Raw genomic sequence first — 27050 nt, 5'->3', positions numbered from 1 at the left:
TCCATTTTTGCTTGTGTACGCATCGAAGTTCTAAGTCACGAAATGAATAGAAATTAAATAATGCCTGAAACAAAATACATATAATCATTTAATCTTCCAATTATCCATATTATTTTTTTAGAGTTTTCTGGTTTGCTTCACAATGATCAATTAATGAATATCAGCTTCCAGAAAATGGATGAAGTTTAAATTAAAATGTATAGCGAGTAGATTCACATGATAAATAAATTAGGAAACAGAACATTTGTCTATACTTTGATGTATTGCCCTAATATGTTTGATGTTATGGCAATCAGCAAAAGTGCTACTAGTATAACACTAATATGCAGGAGCAACGAGCAGACCGTACTCGAACCTAAATCGTACAAATCGTTCCGAAATGGAATTGTATCAACTTTTGTATAGTTTCGTTAGTAAAACCAATGCGTTTGCTTTAACAACCGTGAAATACGATGCTGATAGTAAATTATTTCTCTGTTCACAAATCAATGTAGCAGTGTATTCGTATCAATGCAAATGGCCTATCTATTAGGATTCAGTTTTTGTATGCTAAGATATACTGTTTTTGGAAAAACTATGTACTTTGATGCCCCTAGTAATACAGCGTTTACAATTTACATTATCGAATCATGTGTGCATCCGTTGCAGAGTTTGATCATAGTGACGATGAATCTGTTCAGATCAGAAATGTCACTAAAACTTTCAAATCGCTTACTAGAGTTAGAAAAAGAAATGCGGTTACTATTGTATTGTATAGGCCAAACTTGGAAAAAATTTGACGCCCATGCCGGCGAATGGTTTGGTTTGTTTTAATCTACTACTGTGGAGTCCACTTTTCCGCCCGTATTTGGCTCTGCTCTCGCAGTGGCAAGTGGATCTTAGGTGTTTACGTTGCATGTTTTGTGGCAATTGCTACTGGAAATGCATTCTATATCATATTTTCATCGTCTTTGGTTTTTGTTGTTCAGAATATGAACGCGTTTTTAGTTGCATTATTAAAAAACACTGCTATAAAATCAAGTAAGATGTATGAAGAAAGTGAAGGGGTATTCATTGAAGCTTTGGTGTGTTTTGATGATATTTGTAAAATTACGTCCAAATTAAGCAACTTTTTTGGAAGAACGTTTCTCATTGCACCCATCATAGCGACAGTCGAAGGTACTATACAGTTATATCTAATGTATGAAACCCTAGTGGAAAAAGAAAACTTTGAAGATTTCATTCTGTTTACGGTGGGAAATATCATGTGGACCATAATGCAGTTTGCCACACTGGTGTTATCCATTACTATAATTTCGCAAGCTTCACATGAGGTTAGTATTTTTTTCAGCAGTATTTTCGGCCGTTTATAACAAATGGACTCATGCTTTTCATGTTTCATTGATGTTGGCTAAATCGTTTTAAATTTTTAGAACATGTTAATGAGTTGTTTAATTCGTTACTTATAAAAGCAATATAGCAAAGAAAGATTATGACAGCTGTAATGCAGATTAGCTTTTTACAGTATTGGTTTTCAACTTGATGAGGCTGATAAAATTTCGAACCAATTTAGTAAAGTACTTTCGTTGCAACTGAACAGAATATATTTCCATAAAATTTCCTAATTATTGAATGCATTTTGTCACAGTAATACTGGGTTTAGAGTTCACCACTCACGTTTCTTCCATTGAAATTGTTTTCCAATAAAACATTCAAACAGTAATTACTTTACTGTTGTATTTTACAGATCACTTTTGCATAGTAATAAAGATTCATTGTCTTTGAACATTTTCAGAGGTTGAACCAAAGTGCAAGAGTTTAGGAAATGGAACTACACCAGCTTTTTTCTTTCATCACTGCTAAGACAAATGCCTTTGCATTGACTGCAGTGTATTACGATGTAAAACTTGGAAGGTTCCGTGCTTCAAGCAGCTAATTATGTTTTGTATTGCTAAATTTAGTAGTTCTGTGTGCATTTTCCTTATGGATGGTCAGCTACACCGTGAATGGCGCATCCAAGTACATTGATAGTCGTAGTAGAACGGAGCTTATGTTTTACATTATCGGTGCCTTTGCTTATCCTATCCAGTGTATCGCAGTTATTCTTGCTACTGTTTGTAATCCCAAGAAACTGTTGAAGGTTTTGAACGATTTGTTGATCCTAGACAAAGAAATAAGACTAATTTTGTTTCATGCACCAAACATTCAACGAACCTATGAATTGTGCAGAAAAATGCTGTATCTGATTACCTTCTATTATGGTGTAATTCACGTTCTTCTTCGGTTGTGGCTTGCATATTGCTCAAACGACTGGCTTGTTTGTTTATATGCTAGTGGCTTTTCTTTAATCGCCCTAGCAATCAGCTTATTTTTAGTACACTGCTAATTGTGCTTCGAAATCAAAATAAACATTTAATTTTGATGCTTACGACTGGTGCGAAAAACTTAGTGACCGATCAAAACAAATTCAAACTAGCTACAAGCAAAGTGTTTAAATGTCACGATCAAATCCATCAAATTATTTCTCAACACAGTAGCTACTTCGGGATACCGTTTATATTAATACTGATAACAGGAATACTGGAGGGGACAATGCAGTTGTTTCTGTTGCACGAAAATCTATTGGAACCCAAACGAAACAGAGATTTCATTTTGTACATGACTGGCAACATCATCTGGACAGTGGCTGAGTTTGCTATACTAGTTTCCGCAATAGCTATTACCGGTCAAGTTTCCGATCAGGTTAGTGATTGTATTTGTTTAATAATGGTTTATTGTTTTTCTAATAGCCAGAAAACCGGGATTTATTTAATTTTCAAGAAATTATGAACAGAGCAGAGAAAATCATTTCTAAAGAATTTAACAACAATCATCGTTTTTAAGAGCAAGTCTAAAGCAGGTATTACACGAAGCAAATATTTGCTATTTTGTACCAAGCAAATATTTGCTATTTAGATTTTGTTTTGTGCAAATAAAATTCGTACCAAAAATAGCAAATATTCGCTTCGTCTAATACCTGCTTAAGTAACGTGCTCCGACGATAAGACTCTTTCTTTGCAAATAAGAAAATAAAGCTCGACTGTCATACATTGGAAGTCAACCAAAAAAAACATGATTTCGAAATCGAAACTGGAAATAAAAGAAAAAGTTTCGGAGCTCAAATATGAAATGTCAAAATTCGAGACTTATATAGGTAATGAAATAAATAGGTAATGTATATAAATGGTAATGGTATATAAATAGGTAATGAAAATTCAAACAAAAGTGTCAATTAGGTTAATGAAGCTAAAGATCTGAAAATTTAATTTGAAGTGCAAAATTAAAAAATTAAAATCAATAATCAGAAGTTTAAAATCAACAGAAAAAATTCAAAATAAAAAGGTCAAAAGTTTGAGCTTGATCTGAGCTAGTGAAGTTGCACAACGAAACACGTATATGACTACTTGGGATTATAATGCCATCTTTGGTGTACAACAAATCAGTAGCTACTGCTTTGTATGGATCGATGACGGAGCTGGCCACGTTCTTACGATCGTTGGGGTAGGGATGAATGTTGCAAGGATGGAGGTGTAACAGTCGTTATTGTCGGAGGCCGAGTTTACCTCTAAATCTCCACAACTGCGACGAAAAGGAAGGGTTGTGTCAACCTGGTAAATGACCGAGACCGAGTTGTGCGCGTAGTTAACTCATTGCAAAGATGAACTGGTTTTCAATAGTCGAAGTAAAAGTTCAAAAACAACATTCAACCGATAGCAGTCAAGAGACAAAAATCTACAGTCGAACGTCTTGTATCTAAAATCTAAAATCTTAAATCTTTGATCTAAACTCTAAATTCTAAACTCTAAACTCTAAAATCTAAAATCTAAAATCTAAAATCTAAAATCTAAAATCTAAAATCTAAAATCTAAAATCTAAAATCTAAAATCTAAAATCTAAAATCTAAAATCTAAAATCTAAAATCTAAAATCTAAAATCTAAAATCTAAAATCTAAAATCTAAAATCTAAAATCTAAAATCTAAAATCTAAAATCTAAAATCTAAAATGTAAAATCTGAAATCTAAAATCTAAAAACCAAAATCTAAATGAAATCTAAATTTTTTAAGAGACTTCAGAGTTTAAAATAAAGTTTTTCTGTGTTTGCTCAAGAAGCGACGAACCCACCGAGCAATTACTATGCGGTCTTTTGACGTACTTATACCGATGCTAGAGGCACCAGAAATTTACAAGAATGGTTGAACAGCTATAATTCTTGATTTTTTCAGTTCGAGCTCGAAGGTAAAACTTGTGTTGATCAGTGTAATCAAAATTCAACAGTCTACATTCGACAGTCATGGGTAGGAAAATAGGCCATAATTGAAATCTAGAATTCAAAAACACATTGTGAAAAGCCAGCAATTATATCAGAGTCAAAAGTAGAAAGTCAAAGGACAAACGTTGAGAGTAAAATTTGCGATATCGAATAAAAAACCTTGAAATAAAGAAAAACATGGAAGCCAATAATCAAACGTTAAAGTCATAATTTCAATAACACTGGTCAACACAGGTGCACTTCAAAAGTCAAACTGAAAAAAATGACAAATTATAGCTTCTCAACCCTTCCTGTGAATTTTGGTGTTTGTAGCCACTAACTTTTTTCAGAGACTTAAATGAGTTTGCTCGTAAACATATCGTTGAACAATCACTATGCGAACTCCCACGGAAGTTTAGGCGTTATGGTCATGGCTAGGGGCACCAAAGTTCATAGGAATGGTTGAATAGTTATAATCTTTTATATTTTCCGGTTGAGCTTTCGGAGTGCACTTTTTTCTTTCATTTTGTCGACCAGTGAATCACGAATCAAAAGTTGTAAATTAAAAGGTAAAAAATCAAGAAGCAAAAATTATTAGTTTAAAGTCAAAAGGTAAATGTCGAAAACCAAAAATCAAAAAGCAGGAGTTACAAAGTAAAGGTTTAAATTCAAAATTCAATAATTTAAAGTCATGTGTCGGCGAAAAAAAAATCAAAAATCGAAAGTCAAGTGTCGAATGTTAAAAATCAAAAGGCGTCGTATACAAATTATGTACCGCATGAAAAAAGGGAAGGCGTGTTGCGTCTGCGTTACTTTTTGTTACATAGGTTAGTTGGTAGGTAGTTGAGATAGTTAGGTAACTGTGATATTTGATTGAAATGAAAATTTTAAGGGAGGTCAGGTAGTTCAGCTTATGTGTGACGCTTAAGCCAAGAGTGAAAATAAAAAAAATAAAATAGTCAAAAATTAAGGGATTAATAGAAAAGCAAAAATAATCAAATGTAGAAAATCGAAAGTCACTAGTTGAGTAACAAAAATTAGGAGTTTCAAGAAGAAAAAAGTAAAGCCTTGGTGCTACATTCCGAATCGGAACTCGATCTTCTTTTTCATTATACACAGACTTCGCAGCCATCTGTTTCAGTGTACAGGACAATTGAGGGGCCAGCGCTACCATCCGAAACTCGAAACTACTACGACTGGCTTGTTAGCTAAGTAGAAAATCATAAATGATAAGATAAAAAGCGTAAAACAAAAGACAACAATCGAAAAAAAGGGTTAAACAACAGAAGGTGAAGTTAGAAATTGAATAGCCAATTGAAAATCAAAACTCAAAGATCAAAATTGAAACATCAAAAATGGAAAATCAAAATTCTAATATCATCATCAATCAAAAGTAAAAATTGTAAAGAGTTTAGGGTCATGATTCAAATTCAAATGTTGAAAGTCAAAAGTCAAAAATGAAAAGTGAAAATTGAAAAGTCAGAATTCAAAAGTCTAGAGTCAAAAGTGAAAATCAAAAATTCAAAAATTAGAAAAAAAGTAAACATTTAAAAGTCAAAAGTTAAAAGTCAAACGTCAAAAATTAAAAGTCAAACTTCAAAAGTCAAAAATGAAAATTCTTAAGTCATAAATTAAATGTCAAATATGAGCGTTTCCATGCCAAATGATTTGAAAATTCGCAAAAACTCAATCGATAATTTTTGATTTGAGTGAAACGTTGCAAACGTATTTGGCTTAGCAAACTGCATAGTTTAAAAGTAGAGAAGTTTTTTAGATTCATTAGTAATTTCCTAAAGAGGGTGTATGTATTTTGTCATAGATTACAGTGGTCAACATAGGTTTTGCTCTAGGGCTCAAACTGGACAAAACTAAAAGATAATAGCTATTTAACCATTCCTGTGAATTTCCTTATCCGTTACGCGACAAAAGCTCCCATCCACTCCAACTAAAAGTTAACCGTGCGCCTCCTTTTACTGTTAAATCGGTGGAGACGCTAAGTTAATTATTCGACAGCCTTCTAGGGAACGAGCTTCGGGGAAACTCGGATCTAGAGCTCTTACTATCGCGCTATATTCTAGAGAAAAACTTTTTTCTACAAAGTTGTTACATACGATGAGGTGGTTATTTTTATTTTTATTTTTATGTTGTTACAAATTAGGGTGATCAAAATTTTCTATTAAATCAGATTTCCAACTTTCGTATTTTGTAGATAGAATTGGAGATTGTTGTACAATGTTGCTGTTGCTGGTAAATGATTCAAAAAATTGATAAGAAAGGTCGGATTTAGAAATAAAAACCAATTTGACTTAAAAGTTGAATTTTTCACAATTTTACAAATTTCAATCATGTAAATATAAAATTTCAATGATGCAGTTTGATCTAAGTTGTAATTTCAAATACTGACAATTTTGAGTTTTCTATGAAAATACGCTTTTTGTGAATTTTTTGCTCATAAGAAATACCAAATATTGATGTAGTAATAACCGTTTAATAACGAACATTTAAAAAATATAAAGAAAATCGGTTAATCGCCGCAATCGTAAACACGGCAAGTCCTTTTTTCAGAAACACCATTCCTAGATAAACGCATGTAAAGTTTGAAGTTTAGCTTATGCGACCGTGGCGAGGCGCGCTGCAAATCAATCTAACTTTCTTCCTCTTGTTCAGATTTTTATGGAAATTTGAAAAAATATTCCCAAGACATTGTACTATAAGATGATGCTATAAAAAAAATTTCGTTTTTTTAAGTGAAAAGACAAAATAATTACGAATTATTACGAATAATTTTTAAGATATGCATATTTGAAAAAAAAAAAACAACAAAATTTCAAACAAAAACTTACTTAAATTCAATGAAATTTTTGAAAATCAAATTTTTTGAGTTAAAATCATCAAGTTTTTGATATTTAGAACAACATTCAATATATCAGTGATCCGTTTCACGAATTTCAACACGAAGGACAAAGTTGAAAAGTTTTTGAGGCCGGAAGTCTAAGTTGAAAACATGAAAAGCAAAACATCAAAAGTCGAAAGTTTAAGTCAACAATCAGAAGTAAAAAATTGAAATGCTTAAAGTTGCTTAAGCTTAAACTTGAAATTGGAAAACAAAAGTCGAAAATCAAGACTCGCAAATCCAATTTTGATTTTTAAGCAGTCCCAAGTTGAACTTAGAAAATCAAATTTTAGGAGTCAAAAGTAGAAAATCTCTAAAAGCAAAAAGTCATATATCGAAAGTTGAAATTCAAAATCAAAAGTTAAAAATTGAAATACACATGTCACATATTCAAAAATACAAACTCAAAGGCCACAAATTGAATGATAACTGTACTCAAAATCTAAAGGTTCAGACTCAAAAGCTAGCGTTTCAATTTAAAAAAAGAAAATCGAAGTTGAAGCAATAAAGCATGAAAAGCAAAAGTGCAAATTCTGCAGCAGTTACTGCTGTTTCTGAGCATCATGACACCAATTTATGTAGTTTAACACAAATTGCGACTGACACGTTCTTTAAACTCAATAGATTGTTTCATCTGAGAGTAAATAGAGCGCAGCACCGCACAACTTTGCAGCTTTGCAAAACTTTAAAATGACGGAAATGACGATGAATAATCTAGCACTTCTAATTTGTGAAAGTACAGACTACATTAGAACGGTGAGCAAAAGTACTTCAACTGTATGACGGATACCATTACGGTAGCGCTATCGAGTCAGAAATGGACTTATTGCAGTTGTTAGAATTTTTAACTACCAAAACTAACGTTTTCGCATTAACAGCGGTGCGGTATGATCCGAGCCGTAAACAATTCTGTACTTCTCGGACGAGCAGCAGTCTAGGCTTCGCACTGCTTAATCTCACTGGTTTACTTGCTTTCTGTGCCTGGGTTTGCTATGTGTCGTTGAGTAAAGCAACTTTGTATTGCGATGTACGCAGTCAGCAGAGCTAATGTTTCGGCCAATAGATGCGATTATCTATCCTTTGCTCAGTGTGACTGTAATAGTGAGGAATTGGTTCAATAAGGAACAATTTTTGAACATTTTGAATTCCATGCTTCAGATGGACAAAGAAATGCAACTGTTTTTGGGTCATAGATCTGATGTCCGTTGGTTCAAATTCTTGTGTGAAATAATAGTGATGTTCTCAGTGCTATACTATAGTGCAATGCCAATATTTTTTTCCTTAGTTTTGAAGTTGATAGAGGAATTCGTTGGTTTTTCAGTTCAATCTATTCGATGATCGGAATTATCAATAGTTTATATATGACGTTATTAATTTTGTTTCCCTTAGTGATCAAGAATTATGATACATATTTAACTATGATACTCAAAAACTGTACTGAACATAAGTTGCTGCTGTCTAGAAGAAGTGAATATAGTTTTATTACGAATGTTATCAAGTGTCATGATCGTATGTGCAAGATTGCATCGAAATGCAGCAATTGTTTTGGAATTAGTTTCGTGTCTCTTGCTGTTATGGTAACAGTAGAAGCAGTTATTCAACTATTCCTGTTGTACGAGAGCATAGTGGAACAAACTATTGGTATTGATTTCAATTTGGCAGTGGTGGGCAGACTCTTCTGGATTGCAGGCGAAATTTTCACTCTGATAGCTTAAGTTGGGGTTATAGACAAGGCATCAAATCAGGTTGGTGATTTTTAAACACGTCTTGCCTAATATTACAAGGATTGGTCCAAAGCAAATTGGTTCCTTACCCTATTTCAATTTTATTATTTTTTTTTATTTTTTATTTTTTGTAAGATGTAACCCCTGTAAGAATGTTAAAAAACTACCCATTAGCGAAATTGGCTTACGACTTTCTCAGCCGATTCCAATCTCGCGTAATTTATTAACATCAATAGAATGATGGGCCGATCGTCTAGTAGAAGCGCAATAACATAATTTCAAATGTTCGCCAGCGCTTTGTAAAAATGGATTTGCTTCAACTATTAGCCAAAACAATTTTCAAAACTAATATTTTTGCATTTACGTCAATTCAGTGTGACAACAAGAGACAAACATTTCGTGCTCCCAGGGCAAGCAGTAAACTGTGTATCGCGTTTGGAAATCTTGTTTGTTTGTGTACTGTGTGCCGCTGGATGCATCGTTTCGCCGTTGATAATACACTGCAGTATACGAGTAGACGCAGCCAAACGGAAGCGATATTCTTTGTGGTGGATTCGTACGGTTATCCGGTGCAGCAAATGATGTTGATAGTTTCCAATTTGCTGTAATACAAACATCTAGTTTCAATATTTAACGGTTTGCTTCAAACTAACAGCGAAATGCAATCGAAAATGCGCTACAGATGTAGATATGCACGAATAAGGCTTTTGCATAACAGAATGTTATTCCTGGCAATTTTCCTGTATGGTGGAGTGCAAGGAACTTACTGTGCTTGGGTGTGTTATAAAACTGACATGTGGTTTCGTTATCCCTGTTCTCTTATGTTTTCGATGATTGCTGTTACAAGCAGTTTTTACATGATTTTGTTTCTAACAGTGATATTCGTGTTACGAAACATGAATGATTATTTATCTGTTCTACTTCGAAGTTGTATTAGAAAAGCTTACTCGCTATCTGAAGTGAACAAAAACTATCAAATTGTGACCAATGTCTTTAACTGTCATGGCATGATTTGCAAGATTACATCCAAATGCAGTGAATATTTTGGAATTCCTTTGCTTTTTATAACTGGATCGATGACTGTTGAAACTGTCATGCTGTTGTTTATGCTACACGATAGCTTGGATCACAGTTTTCATAAATATTTTGTCGTGTATATTATTGGAAATATATTGTGGACCTCAGCCCAAATAACGTCTTTGGTATACTTGATAGCAGTCGTGCAAAAAGTGACCAATCAGGTTTGTTTCATGTCTATTCTATTTTTTCTTATATAAGTTGATCATAGACGAATATCAAATCATTATTTTATCCATCGGCTAGAAATATTGCTTTGTATTCTGACAGGTTAAAGGACGACCCTGTTATCCACACCTTAGCTGCAGCTTGTAATGTGATCCGTCGCAGTCGAACGAGCGAGATGGCGCTGACCGGAACTATCGAAATTGTGTCCAATTTCACGAATCTTACAGGCCAGACAGTGATCAGTTACGACCGCGAAGTTCGTTTGTTCCGCTCGGGAAAATTTTCGTTTCTTAATATTGTCGCACAAAGTGCAGTTATGTTAGTTGTAGTTTGGTGTTGGGTGCAGTTTTACCAGAAAACCGCTGAAGAACAATTTCAGCGAAATTTAAGTACACTGGAGTTGGCTATTCGATTGCTGTATGGTGCCTTTTTTGTTTGTGCTAGTTTTGTTGCAATATGGAACGGGTTGACGCATAATGTTGTGGTTGTAGAATTGATTAACAGACTGTTGGAAATTGAGAACGGTTTGCGACGCGATTTTGGCAGTGACTTTAACTTTACTAAAATCAACCATGTTATTCGAATCGCCATTGCACTCACAGTGGTTTATTATTTTAGCGTAATCGGAGGTTTGAGTATTGTCATTGGAGTTTTAACGGATAATTACCGGTTAGTCATACCATCACTCATGATGGCGTTGTTTTCTATTCCTGCAATAGGAAACATTTTGTTGTCTGCAGTCATATCTTTCGCCATTCGAGTGTACTTTGGTATGATAAATAAAGAAATAATCAGAAGTAGTATACAAGATGTGGTTTCCTACCGAAAAGTGTATACATGTTTGAGCTTTCTGTCTCGAATTTACGAAACCAGACCATTATTTCTCACATACTTTTCCGTTCCGTCTCTAATGTTGGCAGTATTCTGCATGATTGTTAGTAGCTTGCAATGCTTCGAGTTGTATCAGTTAATTGGAAGGACGAAGGAAATTACTCTTCCCGAGCGGATTCATTTCGTAATGACTACATTGTGGTTATTTTCCATATTGAACCAATTCTTTGTGGCTGTTATAGTGGTAGCGAGGACGCATGGACAGGTAACGTTTAGTTAATTATTCATTGACGTTGCAGTTGAGTGGATTGGAGTGATAATGATAATAATAATGAAATGGTAATATGTTGAAATTATCGTTGGTGTGAGTTTGAGCATAAGGAGTAACTCATTAGTGCTGGTCTGCAGTGGAATTTTAGAGCAAGTTTAATCTAGTTAACATCTTGGATCATGTAACCCCTTTCCCGCTAATGGTGACTCTAAAGCACCAAGAATTATAATCATCATATCTTGACATAAAATAGTTTGTTGTGCTTACGATTGTTTCATAAACTTTTATATGCTGCCTCAGAGCATCACTGGGCATTTTCTTCAAAATACTACAGTTGACAGTAATTTTAGTTAGTCTACAAAGTGTTCAGTTTGAATTTTCTCGTGAAGCTATAAATTTTAAAGATAAACGTTGTGAGCGGGAGAGGGTTAAGACCTTTCCACATGGCTACTTAGCGGACCTTTGAGCGACGTACCTCAAAACTAGCTGGAACCACTTTTTGGCCACTTTCAAATGCCCAAAATGGAGTCGGATTCTTACGGTTTTCCTTAATTCCTAAGGCAATCGATACGAAAATTAGATATGCGGGAAATTGTGGTTAGGTCAATATTATAATACTATTGTGCTATTAAAAATGTAGAGCCTTGTTAAACGTATATTCCAACCAATCTGAGCTGAAAATAAGGCCAAATGGTCGGCGTGCAACCAAACCGAACCAAGCGCCAAAAACATTATCTGGAATAGTCGGCGATGAAAGTTTAGCCACTCTGTATGTTTTCTGCAAGCTGCTACACAGAATTTTTGTTATAAAAACGGTATAAAAGCAAATGATGTCGTTGTTTATTGAGAGATAAATTATATCGATTTTCACATAGTGTTATCAATCCAATTTTTGAAATAATGGCGCTTGGTTCGGTCATGCCGTGTACCGACCAAATATTAGGCGAAAAGTCATGTCGGCAAGATCACACCAAAACTACACCGTACGTGCTAGAACTGTCGAATCTATACATATAAAAAAGAAGTTCTGTCTGTCTGATCCATATAGACTTAGAATAATCGAACCGATCAGTTTGAAAATTTGTATGTCGGGTTTTTGGTGCCGAGAAAGGTTTTTATGATAATTCGAGATCCCTTTCTCTTCTGGAAGGCGGAGAGAAGTCCATACAGTGGTTTAATATAGTTCCCTCCTCTAGAAAGAAGGGTTCCTATACAAATGAAACAATTTTTGCCTTTCTCCTAGAAAGGTATAACAATAACTGAAAAAACCAAAGGTATAAAAGTGCTCCAAAGGGTCGAATCTCGTATATCAATCGACATAGTTCGACGAGCTGAGCATTTTCTCTATATATATGTGTGTGTGTGTGTGAGTGCGTGCGTGTGTGTGCGCTGAACCGATTTTCATGAAACTAATTGCAAATCAAAGGTCTAGTTGCCCCATTAGACCCTATTGAATTTTGTTGTAATCGGATTTTTAGTTTCGAGGTTATGTATCAAAATGTTAAAATCACAAAACTTCATTATCTCAGAAACTACACAACCGATTTGAACAAAATTGGTATCAAAAGAACGAGCTTGTTATTTGAATAATTTGTGAAATAAATTTATAATGATTGGGCATGTAGTTCAAAAGTTATGCAAAGAAACGTGTTTCAAAGACTGTTTTAACTCATTCACTTGGAACACTCATATGGAAGGTCTTGTTGCCCCATAAGACCCTATTGAATTTTATTTTTATTGGACTCTAACTTTGTCCGTTATGTATAATAATGTGAAATCAGGCTATGGAAAGAAACATGATTGTAAGACTGCTTGAACTCACCCACTTTACTCAGAGATGGATGGACCTATTTTCTCGAAATAAGTTGCAATAGAAAGGTCTAGTTGCCTGATAAGACCCTATTGAATTTTATTATATTCGGACTGTAACTTCGTCTGTTATGTTCCGAAATGTAAAAGTTATGAAACGTCATTATCCCAGTAACTACACAACCGATTTGAACAAAATAGGTATCAAATGAACGGGCTGTCTTCAAAACCACCACTCACTGAATTTTATGATGGTTGAACATTTAGTTCAAAGGTTATAAAAAGAAACGTGTTCAGAAAACTTTTTGAATTCACTCATTTCGCCAAAGATTGCTGGACTGATTTCAACAATCTTAGTTTCCAATTGAAGGATTAGTTGCTTTATTAATACCCATTTCATTTGATTATAATACTGATTAACAAAGTCAAAAAAATGCTTCTCTGAGGCTCACAATAGTTGCCATAGAAAGAAAAAAAATCACAGGAATGGTTAAGTAATAATATTTCATTTTTTCTCAGTTTGACCTTCGGGGCCACACTTGTGTTGACCAGTGTAATCGGACTTTTTTTTCACCGTTATGTGTTAAATTGTAAAAATATTGAAGGTTTATTCTCTCAAAAATTACACGATTTATTTGAAGAAACAAGTGTCAAACGAACAGGTTGTTCCTCAAATTTACAAAGAAACAAAAGCCAAAGGCTGTTTAAAACTAGCTGCTTTGATCAAAGTTCGAAAGCAAGAGCCATTATGATAGAAAGACTATTTATTTAGCACAAATATCACGTCAAGTTTGAAATATTATGCTCCAATTATTCCTTCAAATACAACATCAATATTCTAAAATCCAAAGAGTTGATATACCTTTATTGGATTGTATTTGGCAATTGAAGGATGTTTTCCAGAAACCGGAAGTCGCGTATTCGGATCTCAAAATGAAGTGTGGAGTTGATTCCTGGCCTCTGAGCATCATCCCGGCTACTGAAAAACTTACATTAGGTAATGTTTGTTCCTTTCAGACTGGTTTACTTAAACCGAAAGCTACTGTCTAGAAATTTAAAATGGCGTCTGAAGATAATTTCTGGCCTCCGGGTATCATACCACTACACAGTGGGGCGACTCCATACAAAGGCTGGCCAAGCAAAAAAAGTGTCGATAAATGCGACAAAAACTTGGTATTTACATAATTTGGGGGTGCTGAACACGAATTTGGCATCCATTTTTTGTTTGGGGCCGTCCATAAAGCACGAAATCCAATTTCAATATTTTTTTGGCCCTTTTTTTCTTTTTTATAGATTTAAATGATCTTTGACCACAAGTAGTGCCACCGGGTGTACTTCCCGTTGAAAAAAAAACGTAATTTATGGACGACCCCTCGAACTCAATAAATTTTGTCTAAATATATATATTTTTTCAATAAACTAAAACAACATAAGTAATACAAACTAATTACAAATTGAAAAAGTCATCATCATCATCATCATCTTCCGCTGTGATCGCTTAAATCTTGTGTTGAATTGTTTCCAGAAAATCTGAAGTTCATTATACTTATCAGCAGGAAAAACTTCTTTCGCTGCAGTTTTCATTTCTTCTAGTGATTTTCGATGTTTCATTGTTTCATATATATGTTATCTTCCTAATCCGGTTTCTATGGTTGAAAGAGGACATTAAAATACATGTATAACATCATGAATTGACAACTTACTAGACATTGAATTAGGTGGTTCCGCTGAAGTTGAAAGCTCCATTAGAAATTCAACGAATTTATGAATTTGAAAACCAAGACCCTGGATTGACACAACGTTCTAAATGAATACGAAAAGATGCGGAGGGCGACGACTGTTCTTTTTTTTTCTCATAAAGCAAAATGTGTGCTTTACTTTTGTATGCAAACGAGTGCGAAGCAAAAGCAATTTTCAAACGGGCTATTGTTAGCCGGAGTTTGATGGTATGAATTTTCTGCTAGTATTTGACACTTCAATCAGTTTAGCGAATTTCATGATCATAAATTGAAAAGGGTTGAACGTTTTAAATATTGTTTTAAATTTGCAGAAAGTGATAGAGTTTGACATGATTAAAATTTTATGAAGATTTGTTTGCTGTTTTCTTGTTTAACACTTATTTTATAACTTTTAATTTACAAATTTTGTGATTTTTGCCCAAATTTATTTTTTATCCTTACGGATTTAGTACGATATCATGAATTTTAAATAATGGGGTATCATGGTTATGATTAAAATCAATCCTGGATGAAATTTCAACTTCGAAAATAAAAACTAAAAAAATCTGCTATCGCTTTTGTCACTAAAGTGACAATTTTTCGCAGTTTTGCGCTACAGCGCACAGTATGCATTTGAAAGCTTACGTTTTTACCTAAATTTTGAATGTAGTCACAACCGTGGCAAACTGCGGCAACTAATTTTTTTTTTAATTTTTTTTAGTGTCAGGCCTGCTATAACCAAATTTTACAATATCTAATGAAAAGGGTTTGTTTTACACAATATTTACAACAACTTTTCCTTTGACGTCAAAAAAATCCAAGCTATCATTGAAGCTACAGGGCGTTTCAAAGTAATGTACTTTTTATCAAAAAAAAAGACAAAAAACGTCAGTTCGCCAAGTTTTGAAAAGTCATAAAAAATTCAGATTTCATGATATTGCGCCCAAATTTTGGATTTAGACACTTGAATGTTATAGCAATAAAGGAAAAATATTATGAAACAGCAAACGAAAAAAAAATTGTTTGGCTGATGACCAGCGATTCCCCACTGTGCACTACTCCAAATCGTATTGGAGGATATTTGTCACTTCAAGCAGTTGATCGGAAACTGTCGCCATCTTCGCCATAGAAATACCCAGATTAGGCAGTTCGGCAATTTTATGATGGATTTTATGATTTTATGATTATCAGGATTAAAAATGGGGTTTGGGGTTGGATTCTGGCCACTGGGTATAATCCAGGTTTAAAGAACCCACATTGATCGGTATTTGGCCATTCATTGGATGCCCCTCATGAACGATCAGTAATATCAACTGCGTTAAAGAATTTCATTTTTCTGATAAGATCATTCAAATTTATGTATAAGGAACAACATTTAATTATACATTATTTGAAATCTATTGACTAAAGTTGACATAAACAATCTAAATATTTATACGCAGTATATGAGTACAAATTGATTATACCACAAATCGCATTATATATTTGAAAGAATTTATTGTTATTTGCATGTATATGTGTTAATGTATGTTCATATGTGTGTGAATGTTATATTTTAAATGTTCGGTGAAGTTGTGCTGTTGGCTAACAAAAATTTGTTGTTTCGAATGTTATAAATCCAGCAGAAATTATCGAGGTGTATTTTTAAGTGTTGCTGTAAATCTTTTTCTAACAAATAATAAGTTCGAATAAGAAAGGCTGGGTTTCACCGCTAGGTGGATTAATTTTGGGTTTTTTTGCATAACTCGAGAACAAATCAAGAATATTTGACATGTGGAGGTCTTGGGGGCAAGAAGCTTTTTATGGTGGTTCGACACACCTCTCTTCTTTGCATAACTCAAGAACTGTTAAAGCAAATGAAACCAACGCCAAAAAAGAAAATGATTCCAAATTGAACTCAGAATAGCCAAAAACGCCTTCTAAAGGCCAGAAAACGCCGAAAAAGAATATGATCCAAATTGAGCTCAGAATCGCCAAAAACGGCTTCTGAAGGCCAGAAAACGCCAAAAAAGAAAACAACTACTGCACACTCAGAAAAGGTGTGGCGCATCTAATGATCTAACAAAGTTTTTTCATATCATGAATGGAACGCTTTTTAATCATCAGAGTAAAACAAAGGAGAGCAGGTTTTTGCTGCTATGAATATAATAATACAGCGTGCGCGGTACCCAACTACTCAAACCTCTGTTTTAAATATAACTTATAATTTCACTAGTTCAGATCGGATATTTACAAACATAGGCTGCGTCAGGAATGGCGCAAAACGACCCGCTAAAAGTTATATTACCAGTGACTAACGTTTTAGCGCGCACACGACGGTGCGTTACGATGAAGTAACGGGTTGTTATGTTACCATGAGCAATCGATTATTGATTGTGCTTGCGAATTTTACACTTCTTTTAGTTTTAAATGTATTATAATATGGTATTGCGTGCAATCACCAGAGCAAAGGTTTCAAGTGTATGGAAGGGTTTACGAATTGATCGTAATAGTGGACTGTCAAGTGTGCTTTTGTTGGTGTTACGTGATGATTTGGAACGGATATTCCAAGACCAAGCACATAATTAAATTTTTTAACTCCCTATCGGACGTTCGAAACCGAATTAGGTCTATCCATGGTTCTAGGAACTACCACGACTCCTTAACACGTTGGTTGAAGTTTTGGATAGTTATTAGCGCTTTCTATAATTTTGTATTTATAACGGCAATAAGTGTTGTTTTTTCTGCAACAACGAATAACTGGTTACGCACGGGTATTAATTTGATGTTCGGATATCTTCAGTTCTGCAATGACATGCATGCGATTCAATTCAACACATTTTTACGGATTCTGCATGAAGAGCTTAGCTCGGTTATTATGTCATTAACTCGCGGAACTCTACAAGTGACGAGAATTGAATATGTTTTTGAGGTGGTTTTCGATACATTTGCCGTTATGAGGCTGTTAGTAAAATCGTACGTAATTCCGATAATGTTTTGTGCTCTGATTACACTAATTGAAGGAACAGCACAATTCTATCAATTCTATCGTGCCTTTGATCTCTTCGTAAACTCTAAGGTACTAGTACATTTATAACATAGATTTCATTACAAACAAGTTATAAATATTTTTTTAATGAATAATGTCGAGCAAGGAACCATTTGGGCATCCCATCAACGGATCACATGGAGCATTTTATCTGATATATGAGACTTGGACGTCTATTTTTATGAATAGGCGTTTCCAACCAAAATGCAAAAATCGGTTCGACTATTTTTTTTTAATTTGAATGAAGTTTTGCACACATATTTGGCATAACAAACTTTCTCAGATGGTGCTGAAAAAAAAAACTAAGACAGATAATTGAGTTGGATAAATTTCCCATTATTGTAGCATCAATCGATTATAACATATGGAGCTAGTAGAGTTATAACATGTGCATTCCCTTGGTCTCAGTAGACAGGTTACTACGTTGATCGCGCGGTGAACGTTGAATATTTCAATACCCAGCTTGAGAAATAGGTTCAATTGATGGGTTAACACGTGGTCCCCGTGGTTCTGCGGTTAGCGATGTCGGTCGGCTAGCTCTCCCACACGGTTGTGATGTCGGGTTCGATTCCCGATCAGGTCGAGGGTCTTTTTGAGCTGGAAATTTTCTCGACCCAGCACTGGGGCACGGTGTATCGTTGTACTTATCCTACAACATGCAAAATGTGCCGAAAACAATATCGATAGCGTATTCTCTCAACTAATCTAGTTGATCGAGACCGCATTAGCCCCCCCCAGGCTAGCGTGCGATATTGTTGTTGTTGTTGTTGTTGATGGGTTAACACTGATGCTCACCTGATTTTTTTTTTGCATCTTATGGCATTTTTTCTCAGCTTTTCAATGCTGATCTCATATCGAAAATCGGTAGTTGCGAACACGGTCGAAATTGCATTTTTCTGATATAATCCAAGATGGTGGCCAAATTCAAGATGGCGGCCTGAATTCTGAAATTCAAACGAAAGCCCTATCATTCCTCTCTACAAAGAAGTGCTACTTGTAGTACTTTACGTTACGAATTTTAGAGATATAGCTCAAATAAAAGATCAAGAATTGATAAAATTTCAACTTTTACTGAAAACTGTTTCGCCCCTTGGTGACCAAGGGGCCAACAAACTCGATCAAATAAAAATGGCATTATCATTTTTTCTCTATTTCTAATAACTATGTGCATTTATATCAAATTTGAAAGACCTTGTGCACCTAGTGGCCTAGTTTCAGCAAAAATTGCTCAATAGATCCACACAGAGTCCACACAGAGGAAAAAGAATGTTATTAAACAATTTTTCACATGCTAGCTATGATTTAAATTAACTTTGGTGTTATAATTATATACAATATACAAAAAAAGTTGATTATTCTGCATTTGAATCATTACTTCACAGTAATGCAGCTCTCCTAACGACCAATCAAATATATTTATATCGTAAAAGGAACGCTTTTCAATCATCAGAGTAGAACGAAGGAAGGTAGGTTTTTGCTGGAAGAACTTAATAATACAATGTTCCAAAATTGCTCAATTGGAATTCATGAATATCCAAAATTGCTCAATTGGAATTCATGAACAGTTTTTCTATTTAACTGTTAAATACCTATAATCTCTAATTTCATTGGCTCAGATCGGATATTTACAAACATAAGCTTTTGCAGGAATGATGCAAAACGATCCACTGAAAGTTATACTACCGGTGGCTAACATTTTAGCACAGACAATGGTGTGTAACGATGAAGCAACAGGTCGTTATCGTACCATAAGCAATCGGTTGTTGATTATTTTCGCGAATATTTTAGTCATCCTGATTCTCAACGCGGTGTACTTATGGTATTGTGTGCTAACACTTGAGGAGAGGTTTCAAACGCACGGACACATTTTTGGATTGGTTACAATAATGGACAGTCAAATGTACATCTGCTGGGGTTATCTTATGATTTAGAATGGACACTCCAATACTAAAAACATAACTAAATTATTTAACCTGTTATCGGACGTTCGTAATCGAATCAGCTCAATCTATGGTTCTACCAACTATAGTAGTTTAATTCGGACGGTTAAATGTTTGATAATTCTGAGTGCTTTGTATAATTTTGTGTTTATGATGGCACTCTGCTATCTATTTTCATTATACTCAAATGTTTGGGTTTGTATGGGCATATGTACGACATTTGGATATCTACAGTTCTGTAGTGACATATATGTGATTCAGTTTAGTGTTTTTTTGCGTGTTTTGCATGAAGAACTTAGTTTGGTTACAACTTCATTAAGGCATGGGACTGTACAAACGACGAAAATTGAAAATCTGTTTGAAGTGTGTTTCGATACATTTGCTGTTATGAAATTATTAGTGAAATCGTACGTAATACCAGTGATGTTTTGTGCTCTAATCATATTCATTGAGGGAACCGCACAACTCTATCAATTCTATCAAGCGTTTGATCTTATCGAAAATCATCTAGGCGTTGTTTTCACGGAAATGATTTCATACCTCATCTGGCTTGGACCCTTAGCCATAAAATTATGTGTTGTTATAAGTTGGGCAAGTGTTGTTAGTGAAAAGGTAATGCGATAAATAATTAATAACCTATGTAAGTTAAACTCATATTTTGAATACACATCAGTAGTAATCGACATCGAATTAGGCAAAAGTCGGAAAGTCTCGTTCGAGATCGAATCGGAACGAAATTTTCAATTTATAACGGAACTAGTACCAGATTAAGAACATTTTCCACAGTACATCTAAACTGATTGTAATGAAAATCACAAATAGGAAATCATCTACTCCATCCGCTATCACTATCATAGGGGTAAGCAGGGTAAGACCGCCCCTTAAGCAGTTCTGTTTATATAAAAAAAAGTTGCGGCTACAATTTCATTTTTTCTTCGCTAAGAGGTTCTTCTATTCAATACCCGCTTTTAAAAAATAAGAACTGAAATATTTTTCTTTATTTTCCAGCTTTTTTTTAAATTTTAAAAATTCATTGAAAATGTGCAGATCTTTTTCATGCGGGGTAAGCCCGCCCACCAGCGGGGTAAGATCGCCCATCATTTTTTGAGGATAAACAATATTTTTAGGGCCGAAACGGTTGATTCTATCGGTATAGTGTCTCTGACAAAGTTGTAGATGGTATTTTTTATCTTTTTTATTCTATCGGTATAGTGTCTCTGACAAAGTTGTAGATGGTATTTTTTTTCTTTTTTAATAAAATACACTGTGAAAAATCTGAAAAAAAAATTTTTTTCTAAGTTTTAACTTATTTTGTTTTCTGATTTTTCAAGTTCAAATCAATGTTTAGGTAACTTTTTTGGTTTTCAAAATAAATAGATTTTTCAGAATTGGGGTTTTTCAAGATATTGAATTCATAATATACCTATCTTTAAGCTAAAAATTAAAACTCATTAAACCTATCTGTATGATTCTTTTGAAGACTTATTATGTATAGAAATATACTATACTTTTTTTGAAGAACAAAATTACCAACGACTCTATACACCAAATAAACTGTCAAAAAAAAAACATTCTTCACAAAAATTGAGCTATTAATATTTCTATTACTCCATGATCCAACAACCATAAAAATTTAGCTTACCTTTTGTAGATTTTACAGGCAAAAACATGTTTTTTTCAAAAAAATTTGAAAAAAAATATATTTTTAATTCTATTTCTATATTTTTTCTTTAAATTTTTTTAGAGTGTGTACTTTTTTCGAAAGTAAAAAACTACTATTTTCAATTCTGCCGGAGACGTCATACCTATCAAACACACCGTCCTGGCTCTAAAATTATTTTGGTTCATTAACACCATTTTCACACAGGTTTACTTTTTTCAAAAATAAGTCTTGTTAAAATATATTACTAGAAAAGCTTAAACCAAATCGAAAATGGTCTATTAACATCGATGTCTTATGTGGCTTGAAGTTGCTTTACTGATCCTGTAAATATTCCCTTTGTAGTGTCGAGGCATTTGGGTCTTGAAGTAAAACAACAAGCAGTTGGATTCGTGGCGGTTTTACCCCTTGTATAGTGGGCGACTTTACCCCCAGTGGAACATTTTCATATTTGACCGAAAAAGTAGTCAAAATTACAAGATTACTCACGGCCTTCGATATTTCCGAAAGAAGATAGATTCAGGCAAGCGATTAAACGTATATTCACGAACAAAACAATAGATTTTTAGACTGAAAAACCTTAAGTTCCATTGCCGCAAAACAATAGCGCATTGACTGGTTGCCAGCTGAAAGGTTGTTTTTGATTATTTCTGCGACCGTTCGTGCACTATCAAAACAGAAAAACGTGCAAAATGTTATGTAATTATACTGTAATAGACACGTTAAAGAAATTTTTCAATTATTTTATAAATTGGTAGTAAAACTACGGTGAGCGGTCTTACCCTGCAGGGCGGTCTTACCCTGTTTACCCCTACAAGCTAAACAAAATATATACCGCATCTCATGTTGATTTTTCGACGTAGAAAAAATCTGAGAGGAGGTATACAGGGTGGCAACATAAAAGTGATTTACGTATTCGAGTGCCCCTCGTTGTATTTTCTGCCACAGCATGACAAACATATAAGCATGTTTTGAAAGAGTGATGTGTTTACTGTTTATTCGGAATAAATACAGTCAGTTTTCAGTTCTGCTCTCAAAAAAATTGGAATGGATTTAAATGGAAAACAAATAAGAATCCTTCTTGCAGGTGATTGACTAATATCGAAATTAGGAGGAAGCTATCACATCTGAATTTAAGCAGGTTATTCGTCTACAAGACCAACAAGCGTTTCTACGTTATAGGCACAGTTGTTCTTTTTTTTAAGATTTGGACCACTGCGACCATTATTCTGATTTTTGTGGTATACCTCTTCTTTAGTCTAGGTACTCGTGGCAGACATATCACTATTGATGGAAGTGATCGTCGTTGTCATATCGCACCCTTTCTCCCAATTAGGCACTGAATTTCGTATGAAATGTATTACCTCATTAGGATTCGCAGACCAGACCTCAAAAGGCTCCAAAGTTCCTTTTCCAAAGGCTCTTATTCTGCGCTGTATTAGTGCACTGCAGTGGCAGAGCAAATGTTCTGCGGTTTCACATTCGAACCCGCAGAGACGACAAATTTCGTCATCTGACTGACCAATTTGTTTCAGGTGATGCTTACTTGGACAGTGTCCTGTAAACAGTCCAGTTGTTATCAATGTAACAAGGAAACAACTTTTCCGAAATTTTAAATCGTGTATTTCGCACACTGCGATTAAAATTTTCCTGAAAGAACGAATTGCGTGTGTTACTCTTTTTTTTTGTTACATCACATGTACTCACATTTGTACGTTTCCTACTTCGTAACGCAAATTCAATCAGGATGTTTTAAGTATAACAAATCTTATACAAATGTAATTAGCAATTAGGTACAATTTAGAATTAAATTTTATATCAGCTTACATATGAGCAAACAAATGCATGAATTGAATCCTTCGTATAGAAATCTTTGACTAACCTATAAATTTGTTCATTTGATTTTAGTTTTACTGTAAATTTAACTTTTTAACATCTTACCGCTTTTGAGCAGCTAGAAATTTACTTTCAACTGAGGCACTAACAAGAATAAATTTTTACTGCCCTGTAATTTTATAAGTCTAACACGTTGCGAAAATCTCTTCTGTCGGTTATCAGCTGCAGTCTGCTCCCCTCCGTTATTGCTGGCCAAGTGACAGAGATGTCAGTCCGTTCGCTATAGCAGTTTGCTCGCCGTAGCTTGCGGCGATGAAGCACCGCGTCGGCAATGCAATAGACGAGTAGGTGCGTCGTCACACAGGGTGTGCACGCAACACCAGTAATTGTCCTTAGTCCCTTTTTACTTAAACTAAGCAATTGCTGGCTTTTCTTAACGCTTGGTTTTATAAAGCGTTTAGACTGGCGTAGCCCTACTGAGCATATCCAGTTCTCTTGTATTGTCCTATGTTCCCAGGTTTTCAATTCTGCTTTCAAGACGCTTGATGACACTCCACAGAACGGTTCTGGGCCAATGAAATCGGTACATGACCCCTGTCTAGCTAACGTATCGGCTTTTTCATTGCCTTCCACTCCGCAGTGACCAGGAACCCAATATAACCATACTTGGTTCCTTTCTGCCAGTTGTTTCAGTGAAAGGATGCACTCCCATACTAGCTTAGAGGTACATGTGAAGGCTTTTAGTGCGCTTTAAGTGCTGTTTGACTATCAGAAAAAATGCATATGTTAGCATGCCTGTATTTCCTAGCCAAACAGACTTGTGCACATTCATAAATTGCAAATATTTCGGCCTGGAACACTGTAGGCCATTGGCCCATTGGTATCGAGATACTTATCCCAGGACCATTTATACCTGCTCCGGTTGAATCATTCATTTTTGAGCCATCTGTGTAAAAGACGACAGCGCCTTGTCGGATATTCGGGCCACCTTGTTCCCAAACTTCCCGTTCGGTCTCTATAATTTTGAAAGGTATTTCGAAGTTTGCTTCTGTATTCATCCAGTCTTCGATACCTGGTATATGTTTGCTCAGCTGGAAATGTTTGAGGATTGCCAGCTGGCCTGTCTGATCTCCATCAGGTACTAGGTACGTGTTAGTCTCAATGCACTTTTTTCCGCCTCTAGTTGTACTACCTGGTGGAGTGGTAATAGATGCAGAACTGCATCTAAGCCAAATTAGCCTTTGCAACTTGCCAAGCTTGTTCTGCGTTGACCTTTCTTTTGTTTTAGGCACAGTTGTTCTTAAGAAGAAACCTGGTAAAATATTAAGTGTTCGGACTCCAGTGGTCATCAAAGCAGTGAAGGGACGTTTTCGGCTTGTGAAATGAACATGAGCCACACTTACATGCAAAATCTTATCAAAAAAAGACCTTCGATGTTTAGCTTTGAAGAAGCAGAAAATTCACGGATTAACTCGTAAAAATATTGCCGACAGAGTTTCTAGCACATAGTTAACAACATTATTTTTTTCGGACGAAAAGTTGTTTACTCTGGTGGCAACTTTGAACTAGCAAAATGGCCGTCATGCAAAAGCTCAAAATCAACCATGTGTCCTCTTAAAATGCACATTAAATGCTCTGACTTTGCACAACAAATGTGTCAAAAGGATAACGCAACAGTTGCGTAATGAATACATTGACAGAGATCGAAATCAGAATACGTATAATACACACAAAATCGCAGTGTTTCGGTAGACTTCGGTTTTGGGCAAACGATCAGTTTTGGGGCGCTCAAAGCAACATTTTGAAAAATATTACCAATACCAGTACAAATCATCATGGCAATACTAGCACCAGTTAATACTTCAAAAGTGTTTTGATTTCGAGCCGTCCAATACATTGAACATTCGCTAGAGCACCAAATGCGTTATAAACAACACGCATTAGTTGTACTGGTTCCGAAACAGTACAAAAGATTCTCTGAAAAGACGCAATATTGATGTGGTTACGCACAGTCCAACTTTTGCGTGGTGTTTATGGAGGATGTCTTCGTGATATACCAGCCGACAAAGGTATTCATTGACAGGTGCGTGAAAGCAAACAAGGAGTACAACTTGCAACACGTTATCGAAGGTCATTTGCATCGTTGCGCTAAAATGCTTTTTGGGAAAGATAGTTTTTGCTGTCAACAGAATTCGGTACCAACGCAAAAGGCATTGATCGTTCATATCAATGGCCTGCATCGTCACCGGAATTGAACTCGCTAGACTTCAGTATTAGTACATGCTAGGAAAGTTGGACGATGTTGAGCTTTTGAGGTTGGACACATTTAAGAAACGTTTGGTGAAGATTTGAGACGATACGCCGGACGAAATTGTGCGTGCAGTTTGCAATGACTTCGTCTACGGGTCGTTATCGAACACAAAAGTGAAAGGTTTGAACTCAACTAAGTACACTGAAATTTACTACTTATAGATGTTATTGAAATCGATTCCGAAGAGAATTAAAAACTGGTTTGAGTTTTATGACATAAATAAAGTGTATCACTTTCACGTTGTCACCCTGTAAACGAGAATCTTAACATAGAAAACACAAAATTGTCCAATTTCAAATGCTTGTAACTCAGCCAGTTTTCAACGGATATCTTTCATTCTGACAGTAATCGATGGAAAAACATTTTTCACAAATGGAGAGATTTTTTAGACCCACGATTTATTTTGACGTAGAATTACGTCTTACGGCAACATATACAGGGGACCAATTTCATTACAGGGATCCAATTTCAAAAACCAAAAACATCGAGAGCGTCACAAAAATTGTCCATTTTCAACCGTTTTAAGCTCAGTCAGTTTCCAACCGATTTTCGTCATTTTTGCAGTAATCGATTGGAAAATCAACCAAGCACCCGTCCAAATGCAGAAAGTTGTAATCTGATTGTTCGAACGATTGTACTATTGAAAATTGTCAAGCCTTGTCGAAACGCAAATGTCGACCTCTGATTGGTCGCACAATGCTTCTTTCCCTAACAAGGTCGACAGAATATATCTAGTTGACTAAGAATGCGCGCTTTGTGTTTTATGTATAATGCATTCCATGATTGCGCCGCACAGTGCGGGTCTCCGAACAAAAGTCGGACAAAACCCAAAATGTTCATTTAAAAAGCAGAAAATCCATATCAGGTTGATTTTTTTCTGGAGAATTCAATTTTGGTGTCAAAAATTCAAAAAGTTGGAAAAAAATCTCCCTAAAAAAAAATTAAAAAAAAAATTACTAAAATTACGGCTAAATTACGTCGGCTAAAATTACGGCTAAAATTACGTCGCAGTGTTTTTATGTATATCATTATTTATTCATATTCCCATTTTTTATTATGTTTGAGGATCCAGTTGTCATCAGCGAAACTGAGGATAGTATATATAATATCAAATATATAATAATAATGATTACGGTGTACGGTGTCAGTATAGTCAGTTTCTGGCGAAGCGAATATGGGAAACCAGTATAAACTGTCAAAATGTGAACCAGCCGATTGTGTGCCAAATTTCGCAGTTGGAAAACTGCTCGGCATAATCAATAACCATAAACGAATGATAATCCATATGGTTTAACGATAACCCATACAGTCGTGACTATATCCCGAACTAGTTGTTAACCCTCTAGTGCCCAATGCCGCCATTTGGCGGGCTTCAGTCGAACCTCTAAAAAGCTTCAATGAATACTTAAAAAGTGTTTATAATGATTCATAGTGATTTTACCGAAGCCCGTCTAGAAATTAACTTGGGCACTAGAGGGTTAAGCACGTTTGTGGTTATTGATTATGCGGGGCGATC

General features: G+C 35.0%; 1 protein-coding gene across 1 annotated transcript in view; it reads left to right on the top strand.

Moving 5' to 3' along the window:
• The first annotated feature begins 358 nt into the window (after positions 1-358).
• Positions 359-27050, top strand: part of LOC129729899 (gustatory and pheromone receptor 39a-like) — an 82952-nt gene continuing 56260 nt past the window's right edge. Inside the window, exons 1-2 of the mRNA XM_055688777.1 lie at positions 359-461; positions 2514-2721. Of these exons, the coding sequence (XP_055544752.1) occupies positions 2572-2721 (150 nt within the window). The 5' untranslated portion in view covers positions 359-461; positions 2514-2571. The remainder of the gene's footprint in view (positions 462-2513; positions 2722-27050) is intronic.

This window comes from Wyeomyia smithii, chromosome 3 (genome assembly GCF_029784165.1).
Source record: "Wyeomyia smithii strain HCP4-BCI-WySm-NY-G18 chromosome 3, ASM2978416v1, whole genome shotgun sequence".
Classification (NCBI taxonomy): domain Eukaryota; kingdom Metazoa; phylum Arthropoda; class Insecta; order Diptera; family Culicidae; genus Wyeomyia; species Wyeomyia smithii.
Note: the sequence above shows the minus strand (reverse complement) of the source record. Positions and strands in the feature narration are given on the sequence as shown.